We start from the raw sequence: 11,450 nt of genomic DNA on the forward strand, positions 1-11,450 counted from the left end.
CAACTATTACATAACAGAGGCCAACCTCCATGTGTCAATGACAGCAGTCGGCCTCTTTGTACAGTATCTCACAAGTGATAAACCTTATATGCTGTCATTTGTCCATGAAGGGCAAAACAGGTTCTTCAGGAGGAGAGAAAGAGGAGAAAATACTTTGGCTTTAACTTCCATCGTATAAAACAGGAGGGAATCATTATGTCAGGTGTCACAGTTGTTTAAACTCACTTTAGATTGCTTTCTTTTTCATTTCTACAATTTCAGCATTTCTTTTTTAGTGTCCCTAAATGACGGCTAGTTTGCACACGCTCAGCCTTTACATAGCACTGCCTCTCAGTGAGGTAAAGATAACAGTGTTGCCTGGTATGTGTGCATTAATGTGCCAAACAAGGACAGCCATGCTATTGTGCATGCAGTCTAGTTTTCAAGAAAATGTATTAAAATATGCAGTAGCTGTGATAAGAACTTGTATGAGTGCATATAGACTTTCCAAACACAGAGTCAGTCTGACTAATTGCATTGTTTGACTTTTCTTGAATTTATGTGAGTGGTAGCAGGATGTGGTTTGGCGCCAGATGCCGGAGGAGATGGGGGAGTGAATTTTGGGAACAGCACCTTGTACAGGTGTGACCTGTTAATAATTAGACCTCTCTTTATGCAGTAGTGGACAGGGCCTGAAGGAGACTTTTGACCAGGCGAGAAGCACGGCTGTCCCTGAACAACGCGCGCTAGAAAGCGTGTCGCTATATATATTATGTCTTGCAATAAATGTGCTACATCTGCTATCTGTGTCCGTATTGTGGTCAACGGAGAACCCCGAGTACCTAACGTGGTTACAATATTAGTACCTGTTTATGTAGGCTACCCATTGTATGTCAGACAAGGATATCTTCGCAGAATATAATAATTGCAATTTAATACAACTGAAAAATATCATGTTGTCTTTTGTTGTCATTGTTTATGATTTTTATAACTCTAGGTTTTTGTAGTTATTTCTGATTGGCACAGCAATTCTACGTATGACAGTAAAAGTGCTTTCTTGGTAAGGCATGATGAGGTGTTTTATCCTTGTCACAACAGTGAAGCATCTGAAAAAGCTGATTTTCTTTACTGGAACCACTCTCACCTAGGGGGGAAATCAAGAACGTGGGGATGGGCTGTGGTGGGGGCCATGAGCTCAGTCAACTGGCAGAGAGCTGTGCACCATGAATAGGTGAATGGCCACTGTTTATTCTCTGCCTGTTCCCCCTTTTCCCTCACCCCACTGCTCTCTCCCTCTCCCCCTTGGCTTGGGCTCTCTCTCTCTCTGAAGTAGGCCAACTTTCAGGACTGTTTCTGGTTGCCACTCCTCTAATTTCTTTCAACTTAGTGCAAAGCAAAACGTTTCCAATTAAAGAAAAAGAACAAAATCTTCAAGCACATACACCCTGCCCTCCATCAAAAGCCCAATATAAGACTATATTTTCACAGAGATAATGCTTTGGGTGTGATAAACAGTTAAAATGCTTGTCATAGCTCTGGGAGTTAAACAGAAGAATACGTACTTGAGCAAGAAAATTGGACAAATCTGTCAGTCTTTGAGCACATTTATTGTCACGTACAGCTCGTGGTCTATATTGCAGAAGTTGTAAGTGGAGTTTTAGAAAGAATCCACGTCAGAGAGAAAAAAGAGGACAGACAAACTGTGCTAGACATGTTGGACTTTTGTCAGGAGAAGGGAGTGCTGCAGGGGGAGGGACCACTTTAAAGGCTTGTTGTTAACTGTGATCAGGGATACACACATACGGTAAACACATGTGCAGAAACACACGTACATTTGCATAAAACACATACACTTAATGACATGCTTACTTACAGGTTAACTTTACAAAGGATACCTTGAAGGACATTATATACACATGAACAAACAGACACACTGTACACACTCACACAACAATTATCACTATCAGTGGCAGTTACACTCAAGAAGAAGTGGGACCAAGCCTTCAGAAATGCTCCAGAGCCACCGGACAAACAAATATGAGACAGAACTGGTCGACAGTACAGTTGAACTGTTAGTAAACGTGTAGAGAATATAGTCAATGTGCCGATCCTGGAAATTTGCATTAGCTAAATAATGATTGACTGGTTCCTGTTTACATATCTTTTGCACTGTCTAAATTTGGATCCGTTTTGTGTTCTTACAAACATCCTAATGTGTTTTTGTTTATTTGCCATGTCTTAGATCAACTTCAAACCTGCTCTATATCACACACACTGTACACACCAGCCTGACATAAAGGTCCCAATAAGTCTTTCCAGCTTCTTTCGGGACACAGTCACAAAAACACACAATCTCTGTGGTTAACCATCAACAGGTGAATTCTGGACTCAGACAGCTGTAAGAGAGGAGATGGTCTACCAAGGTCAATATTAGCCCATTATGGTGTCATATCAAAACCTTTTAACAAGCTGTGTGTTGAAATAGCTGCGCCAACTACGTGTGTGCATGTGTGTGCGCTTATGTTTATCTTTGTGGAGACCTCAGACCTTAATAGCAAGGACACAAAGTATGAACTGAGATTAATTCTCATGTCTCCAAAAGTCTTCATGAGAATTATAGGAATAGTTCATTGTATTGGCATATATAAACAGCTAACCTGGCTCTCTCCAAAGGTAAAATAAAAAAAAGAAACTGCCTCTCAGCACCCCTACCCCTCACATATTAATATATTTGTAAATGGAACAAGCTTTAGACAAAACATCAAAAACAAAACCATTTATTCAAATGTCGAACATATGAGAAACATTTAAATATGTATCACATTTATAAACACAATTTACAACAAGAAAATACAAAAATAATCATGGTTTATTTAACTATCCTTCCAAAAGTACCAAAGTTTGAACTTAAATTTAGTTTGTATTAACAGCACAGTTTTTGTACGTCTCAGACCTTCATGTTAGTAATGCTTTTCGAGAGAGCTAAACGCTACTGCCAGTTGATTGGCTCTTTTCCTCCCACTGTCCCAGATTCCACATTGTCTTTCCCTTCTGTGTTGCAGTAGAAAATAGTGGGATCGTGTCCAAATGAGCCCCATGATTGGTGGAAAGGTAATACCAGAGTTGGCTCTCTTTGATTTGAGCCATCAATATTGGTGGTAACATGAGAGTTTGAAGCAGTGATGTTGCTATATGTTACCACAGGATCTAGGACACTGGCATTGGTGGGAGTGATGGCGTTGCTATTGGTTACAGAGTTGAGGACACTGTCTGCATTGGTGTTGTTGCTTGATGTTCCAGCAGGGCCAGAGGGACGAAAATTCAGAGCTGGACCCTGGGGTGGGAGCAGATTGCTGCCTGGGGTGGGGATGAGGTTGGGGGGCCGACTGAGAGCCAGACGCTGGGTGAGGAGCTGGTGGTGCAGCCGCCTGTCGGTCCAATCCTCCTGAGGCTGGCGATGGATCTTCATGTGAGCATTACGGGACTTGATCTTGTAGAACATTCTGGAACAACAAGAGAGGACAAACAAGTTTGAAATGCGTACATAAAAATCCAAACCATCTGTTGGCCCTGAAGCCAAACAAACACAGAGTTTGTGTTGGATCTTCCTCAGTTACTACTGGTCCTACTTACTTGCCACACAGCTTGCAGGGGAAGAAGCTGGCCAATGAGGGCACTGGAACCGCCTCCTCCAGTCCAAACTGTCTGCCCATTGGCTGACAGTTGGGTGTCATCTATGAGAACAGGAGCAATTGTAAGCAAATGTTCTGTGATGGACTTGTTGGGCTGCATTCCATACCGGATCAACATATATTGCATGTAACCGATTACACATAGCTCCACATATTCTTTCCTTTGCCAAACACACTCTATTCTATTCTATTTGTTTCTATGCTATGAGTCCTATCCGTCTGACATCTGATTGCATGACACAGTGTAGCCCATAGAGTATCATGGGAACAGACAACAACAACAGGAAATAAGGGAACAATACAAAGAGGATGAGAACTAAAGCACTTAACAAACAAACAAACAAACTAAAAGACACATCAGGGACATAACCGGGTCTCTGGATCCTCTGGGACATCTTGACATGCGGCAACACTAAATTCCAAACTGCTTCTTTTTAGTTGTTTCTTACACTTTTCTGCTGCTCCACTTCATCTCTCTTCTCCTCCTCCTTCTGTTTCTTCTGCTTGTCCTGGAGCTTCTTGCTCAGGTAGTAAAATTCAACACACTGGCACACGGTCTTAGTCCTCACCTGCAGCATACACACACACACACACACACACACACACACACACATACAAACACACACATAGTGAATATTTAACTCATTAAAAAATCAACCTATCAGCATAACATTTTCCAGGTTTTGGTTTTGGATTCCAAATCGAATAGCCTTATTAAGACAACTCTTTCTGTTGCACTAACATATAAACTATATATGAACATTTCCAGCCATTGTTGGGTCAGTGAGTTTTCAAGTGCTAATTTTGGGAATTAAGTTGCAACAGTGCAAGGGGAGTCACGAAAAACCAAACAGCCAAAACTCACTGCACCTTCGAAAAATACTACTTCTCCTTTGTGTAGTAATCCTAAACAAAAAAGTTCACTTTGACAAGCACAAAATAAACACTGTTAATCGGATTAAAGCTTTAGCTTGTTTCACAGAACCAGAACAGTCCACTTAGATGTGTGTAGTTTTAATAATAAATAATAATAATGCATTTTATTTGATAGGGTGCCTTTCAAGGCACTCAAGGTTGCCTTATAGCTATATGTGTGCAAAGACAGAATGTGACTGTTAAAAAAAAGCAGAGTAAACGCAAGCAATGCATGAGTCATAGTTGTACCATTTTCTGTATGAGTGAAAAGTCTTTTCCATTAGTTGCCAGAGCTGCACTGAAGAGACTCTTTTCACTGTCTGTCCAACAATCACTTCCTACAGAAAGAGACAAGACGAGTTCATGAATACAGTAAATGTAATGGACGTGCTAAAATACACAGAAAGTAGTTTGCCTGAGGACACCCACACATTGTTAGACTTCATTCAGAAAGCTTCAGACAGACAACCTGGAGTTATTCAATAGGTCAATAGCTGGGGGGGAGTCCAGAGACATACCAGAGGTTTTAGACATCCAAAATGTTGTCAAGCTGTTGTCAGGGGGCCCAAAACCTTTAACAAAACCCCTGTCTACAGGAATACACCCACCTGAGTGAACACTAGCACGCTGAACAATGTCTACTCTGTGCTTTACACGTTCTTGGTGGATTTAAATGCACCAAAGGAACAAACAGAAAGAGAGAAAGAGAGAGAGAGAAAGAGAGAGAGAGAGAGAGAGAGAGAGAGAGAGAGAGAGAGAGAGAGAGAGAGAGAGAGAGACAGGAGGCTTGGGTTTCTACAAAGGCTACTATTGTATGCACAGTGGATATAATTTCGCCTTTGCTGACTCACGTTTTGACAGACATACAACTGTTCTCTGTCTCAGAGAAACATTAAAGTCTCTTCCTGTTTCAATCCTGGTTGAATTCAACAAAATTGTGAGTTAAGGCAGGTTAAATATCAAATAATCCAGCTAAAGAGTAACCTCAACTTGTAATTTAGGAATTATCCTGCAACAGACATAGAAAACACAAAAGCGAGAGTGAGGTCAAAGGTCAAAGGTTACCAGAGTAGTGGTAGTCTCCTCTTGGTGTCGGCTGTGAGAACAGCAGCATCTCCAGTGTGGCCTGAAAAACAGAGAGGGATGGAGGAGGCACAGAACAGACAGATGAGGCGTGAGAGGGCTCTGAATAGGATTAACTGGATATGAATGAGTGAATGAGTGAGTGAGTGTGAGAGAGAGAGAGAAAGAAAGAAAGAAAGAAAGAAAGAAAGAAAGAAAGAAAGAAAGAAAGAAAGAAAGAAAGAACTAATATTCCTCCACTACTCACCATTGTGTTCCCCTGACAGTAGTGCAGACAATGCAGAGCCAGCTCTGTGTTACTGCCCCCTCCTGGTAGGCAGCTGGAACTACACATGGACAACAGCTTCTCCACTGTGCATGAACACACACACACACGCACACACAGTAGGTAAACTACAATTTTGATGAAACTTCCATCGATTGATTGTAACATTGAAGAAGTAAGAATTCATTAGGGTTTGTCTTTTGGGTTGGAAATCTGTATTTTAGAGTGACTATTACCTTCATTCTGTAAGTTGGCACCCTCTTCAAGCTTGTCACATGGTTTCCAGAGCAGCTGTTCCCTCTGGGATTCCTCTTTTGGTGGCCAAACTGTGGACCCTTCCACGCCAACAAAGCATGGAGGAAGCTCTGCCTGGAAATCATGACCCACGTTGACATACCTGCAGAGAAGGGAAGAAGAAAGTTAGAGTGAAAAGGAGAAAATTGTTGGATCTAGAATCTACACCGGAAAAACAAATGACATCAAATGTTTCATAGACATCACGCTTATTAATAAAGTAACACATTTTCCTTCAGCATTTTACTCACGGTAAAACAACACTCTCCTCTTCGTCTTCTCCACATGCTGCTTTTTCATCTCTGTGATTGAGAGATGAGATGGAGGAGTAGAGCCCCGTCCCCTTACGAAATGGATTGAGGAGCGGTTGAGGAGTGTACCGGCCCCTCTTCTGACCTCTGCTGGACTGAAGGATACTGGGAAATGGAGTTCCATTGTACATTGGTGATACTTGTTGCTGTAAGAAAATAAGCAAAACCATATTAAGACATGGTCAGACAGCAAAAGGTAGTGCTTGTGCAACTGAAGTTCTGAAAGCTGAAGTATTTAGACAGCGACCTGATGTTTTTGGTGGATAAGAGGCATCGGCAAGTTCTCAAAAAATATATTCTCAGTCAAAGCAAATACTCAATTTTTATTCCTGTGAAACAAACAGAGATAGGTCCAGGACATAGTTATCCTAGATTGGAAGCAGGATAAACAGCTGGAGCTCTGTCACAGGTGAATAACATACATTTCACCATCTCTGAATCTGTCTCAATGCCACCCATTCAACAAGGCTAAAAATAAAAACCCAAAATAAAACTGTGGTTTTTAGAGGTATAACTGCAGTTGGAGCTCACATAATTTCTTGACAAACAAATAAATGTCAGCCTAGAACTAATGCACAGCTTCTCCCGCTGCAGCGAGTGTTGCCTCCTCCTAAACCCCAGCCTTCTCTGTTGATGGAAAACAATGTAACGACAGTGTGCAAAACTGGCAGGCCTACTGTGAAAATTTGGCTTCTGAAATGCAGTGTATGTTCATGAAGAAAAATTTCAAAAGCGCAATGCTATGAATGAATGTTTTACTCCGAATAAACTCAAAAAGTAATGCATTTCTGTATGTATTTAATAAAGAGTTTGGGCCTGGATACTTTGTGCACAAACACGTAATTATTTGGTAACAAACTGGGCAACTAATCTACACGGTCACCCATAAAGTTGGAATAGAATATTTTTTACCTCTTTCCATGAAATGATTGTGACAATGTGATTAATTCTTGACAGATAAAGTGTTTATCTTCTCAAAACTTTATTGATCAATATCTTCCTAACACATCACAATGAAAATGAAACCACAATGAACAGAGGATTGTGTCTGAAAACAAAATTATTCCAACTTAATGGTCGACTGTGTATAATGAAAAATATCTTGTAGAAGTTAAATACTGTACCTGTAGCTGTGTTTGGTTTGGATCAGCTGGACCATTCTTCACTTTCAGCGTCACAATGTTATGGGCTATTTTTTTTGCTGCCTCATAATGTTGGCCCACAAGGTGAGATGGGCGAGCGGCAAGATGGACAGAGGGATGTAGGGATGTAGTATTGGATGGACAGAGGGCTCTGGATGGATGGAGGGATGAAGGATGTGACGTGGAAGTGAGGAATACAGATTCTGGAGACTGGACGTGGGAGGCTGGGAAAATGACAGTGGGGATGAGAAGAACAGTAGAAGTCAATGCTCCATTATGTACTATTAAACTGATTGATCATTTTGAAAGCCGCACACACTCTACAGGAAAACACCACCTGTTATCTGTGCAGACCGGAAAGTGTTACACTAGACACTAATAGTATCTGTTTATTTGGAAACACTGATCAATTCTTGTGAAAACCCACATATGAAGGCAAATCATGCAGTCATTTTGGACTGTGTGCTGTTGATACATGCACAACTTTCACTTTGGTGTACAATAGTGTAAAATATATCTGTTACAAATGGTTTTATATGTGAAAAGTGAAAAGGTAATTTGCATACAGGAAACGGCAAATCTCAAAGGCTCAGCCATGAAAACCCACATAAATTTACATGTGGGTATTAACCTGTGGGTTTTATGTAAGGGGGGGAATAAAGCTCATTCAAATAAGTTCAGGTTTAAGTACTCTACAGTTAGGTCAGACTTTGAAGTGCAAGACAAAACTTTACCTGTGATGTTGCCATAGTCGCTACCATGACAAGGTCTCAGGTTGCCCTCTATGCTGCTGGGGTCGCCTGATGACTGTGAAAATGTGTGTGACAGCAGTGGAAGCTTCCATATCATCCCAGAGGAATGGATAGATGGCAAAGCCTGAAGGTGCGAAGTGAAAAACTGAAGCCTGCCAAGTGGTTCTCCCCCCTGGGACACTGAATGTCCAGTGCCCCCGAATGCACCAGGAGAGTCCATTTTGGAGGGTGAGTGTGAAGGAGGAGGTAGAGGTGTGGGAGGAGGACTAAGAACTGAAGACATGATGTGAGATGATGTGGGAGGAGAGGGGAGGGATGGAAGTGAGGGGTGAGGGGGTGAGGAAGATGAGGAGGGAGGCAGGTAGGAGTCTGAATCAAAAGCACAGCTGTGACTTGACCTGATCGATCCGGGGCTTTCTCTTCTCCCCACTCCGAATTCCCACATCGGTCCAGAGGAATCTCCACTAGGAATCATGGGGAATCGTCTCTTTCGCTGGGAGAGGAAGGCCTCGGAAAAGGAATCCAGTTTCTGTGTGAGGCCTATAGGTGATCTCTGCGGTGGGCACCCTGAGGTTAAATTGAGGGTGTCTGCTGTTTCTCTCCACCTGCCCTCTCCGGTCTGACTGGAGGGAGAGACACTGAGCCAGGGTGCCTCAGCCTCTGCTGGTTGAAGCTGGTCCTCGCCTGAGCCACAGCTGGACCCGTAGTCTTCTTCTCTTACCGAGTAATTATCACTCACTCTTGAATAATCAACACTGCTGTCACTAAAGCTCCCCGCCGCAGTTCTGCCGTAGGAAGTAGTTTGTTTCGTAAAGTGGCTAACGTTAGCCTCCCTATTGTAAACGGTTTCGCCTTTCGCTTCACAGCTAACATAATTATTATAGTTTGCTCTGAGTTGATGCTTGACTCCTTCCTCACTGCCACAATTCAAAGTGTAAAAAACTTCATTTGCGTTACTGTAGCAATCACCTTTTCTATAAAAATCATCTGCAGGGCTTTCACAACTTTCCCCCTCCTCCCAAACTTCCTCTTTTATGCTACTGCCAAACCAAGGGTCAGCATAATGGCTACCTAATCCACTTTGTCTGTCAAGATGGCCTCCCAAGTTAGCATCTCCATCCAAGCCGCTACCACTTGTGTTTAGGAAGCCTCTGTCCCCACCACTGCTCCCCCTCCTTCCCCCAGAGGAGGTGCTTGAAGTCTGGAAGGAGTTTATGGATTCTTCTCTTCTGCTTCCATATTGCTCCATAGGGTCCAGGGCCGGCTGAGGGGACGGGTACCCCACTTCTGGGCTTTGATGGCTGGGCAAAGTGAGGTGAAAGGATGGGCGGTGGCGATGGTGGTGGAGGTTGGGGAAGGATTGGGGGGATGAGTGGTCATCCATAATGGCTCACTGGGTGTAACTAGAGCGCCTACAGGAGACAGACAGGAACATATTGTTAGTAGAAAGCATTTTGTGCAGCCCCTGAATGGGACATAAAATACATGCATTATATTTAAATCATATGTGATCCATATAAATACTTTTGAAAAAAGATACTTTTATATTTGACAGGGACAATGCACTAATTCTTTGCTGTGCTGGAGTTAGCTTTAAGCTGATTCTCATCTATAGTTCCTGGGAAGCAAACAAAAATTTTATAACATAAAATGTGCAATATACAGAAACTGTAGTGAAAGTACAAGTAGTATAAAAGGTTGTAATAAATAAATAAAAAAAGGAGAAAAAATACAATTACAAGCAGTACATATTCACTAAACAGCAACAGCAACAGCAAGAAGATTACATTGGAAGGTTCCGACATTGAGATGCATCAGCTTAAAATCAGCAAAGGTGTGAAATTATCTTATTTGACTGAGTTCCAAAATGCCTACAGTAGTCTACATTTAATACTACTCCACTACAGCATCAAACTGCAGCTCCCTTATAAGTGCATCTCAGGTTTGGAATGACTTACAAGCTTATGGTTGCAAAGTAGAAAGTATTAACCTGCTAGTGTCACACAAATGACTTTTCTTGTCATCAATGCTTGTGCTGCTCCAGCCATATGCTGCCCCCCTAAATTGGCACTCAAGAAAACAAAAAATCAAGTCACACCATGAGCAGTTCTGGTTTAACTAGTACCTAAAAAATATGACGTGACACCCATTGGATTCTATGACCTAATTTCCTGTCCATTTCACATATTTTATAATGATGGCAATTACCAAACATATTTATTTTAATAGCTGTCATTTCAGTGTACAGAACTATATGATTCTGTGACAGTAGATGGTTAACTACGTGACAAATACTAAAGACTTAACCACGCATAGACAGGTCGCTGTAGACACTGGTTGACCTCTCTATATATTTATGGAGTCCATGCCTAAATACTATGCAAACTATAAAAAGTAATGGATGTGTAGATATTAAGATGCATGGGTTATACACACGGTCGCCCATAAAGTTTGAATAATTGTGTTTTCAGACACAATCACATTGTCACAATAATTTCATGGAAAGAGGTCAAAGGAATTTATTCTAACTTTATGAGCAACGATGTAACCAAAATTCCTACTGGGTCACATAATCTGATGGGTCGCAGAATTTAGTGCAACATCAACATGTTAGATCTTCTGAGTGCATAATCGCATTGCTTTGAGACACCTTTTAATGACTTTAGGTATGATATAAGTTTGTTAGAAAAGGCTGGATTCACAGAATGAGAAGCCAAGAGTCTCCAAAATCCCCTGCCTATAAACCATTTTTTACGACATCCTGCGGGTAAGGTAATTTTTTGATTAGTCATGAACATTACTAACTGTACTTTGTACTATCATGTCGTGTCCTGTCATTACCTAATTCATTAATGCAGACAACGCAGGTTTTTAGCGTGAATAATCCCCTTTAGAATTTTTGTTCACACAGTTTACCGTGACTCTTTGCCCTCAGATTAAACAGAAAAAAGATGAGATTGACAGATTATTAGTGGTCACGGAAAATGTGTCAACGTAGTCTGAAGAAACGGTGCGAA

General features: G+C 41.6%; 1 protein-coding gene and 1 long non-coding RNA gene across 2 annotated transcripts in view; both read right to left on the reverse strand.

The window, feature by feature from the left end:
- Positions 1 to 2,751: 2,751 nt before the first annotated feature.
- Positions 2,752 to 9,129, reverse strand: LOC131989864 (uncharacterized). The gene is made up of 10 exons (XM_059355211.1): positions 8,416 to 9,129; positions 7,664 to 7,905; positions 6,480 to 6,685; positions 6,171 to 6,331; positions 5,917 to 6,020; positions 5,652 to 5,712; positions 4,836 to 4,924; positions 4,121 to 4,240; positions 3,613 to 3,713; positions 2,752 to 3,482 (listed from the first exon to the last, which is right to left on the reverse strand). The coding sequence occupies exons 1-10, from the start codon at positions 8,906 to 8,908 to the stop codon at positions 2,969 to 2,971; spliced, it is 2,091 nt and encodes a 696-aa protein (XP_059211194.1). The 5' UTR covers positions 8,909 to 9,129; the 3' UTR covers positions 2,752 to 2,968.
- A 508-nt stretch (positions 9,130 to 9,637) lies between these two features.
- Positions 9,638 to 11,450, reverse strand: part of LOC131990045 (uncharacterized) — a 34,157-nt gene continuing 32,344 nt past the window's right edge. Inside the window, exon 3 of the long non-coding RNA XR_009396024.1 lies at positions 9,638 to 9,845. This is a non-coding gene — a long non-coding RNA (uncharacterized LOC131990045). The remainder of the gene's footprint in view (positions 9,846 to 11,450) is intronic.

Source organism: Centropristis striata, chromosome 17, assembly GCF_030273125.1.
Source record: "Centropristis striata isolate RG_2023a ecotype Rhode Island chromosome 17, C.striata_1.0, whole genome shotgun sequence".
Classification (NCBI taxonomy): Eukaryota; Metazoa; Chordata; class Actinopteri; order Perciformes; family Serranidae; genus Centropristis; species Centropristis striata.

What these genes read in the sequence shown, in the direction of transcription:
- LOC131989864 (XM_059355211.1), bottom strand. Translation starts at nt 8,908, where the DNA reads ATGATTCCTAGTGGAGATTCCTCTGGACCGATGTGGGAATTCGGAGTG. An exon ending in GAGGAGAGTGTTGTTTTACC is followed by an intron (nt 6,332 to 6,479) that starts GTGAGTAAAATG and finishes CCTTCTCTGCAG; the next exon opens with GTATGTCAACGTGGGTCATG. An exon ending in AAGTGGAGCAGCAGAAAAGT is followed by an intron (nt 3,714 to 4,120) that starts GTAAGAAACAAC and finishes CTGTTCTCATAG; the next exon opens with ATGACACCCAACTGTCAGCC.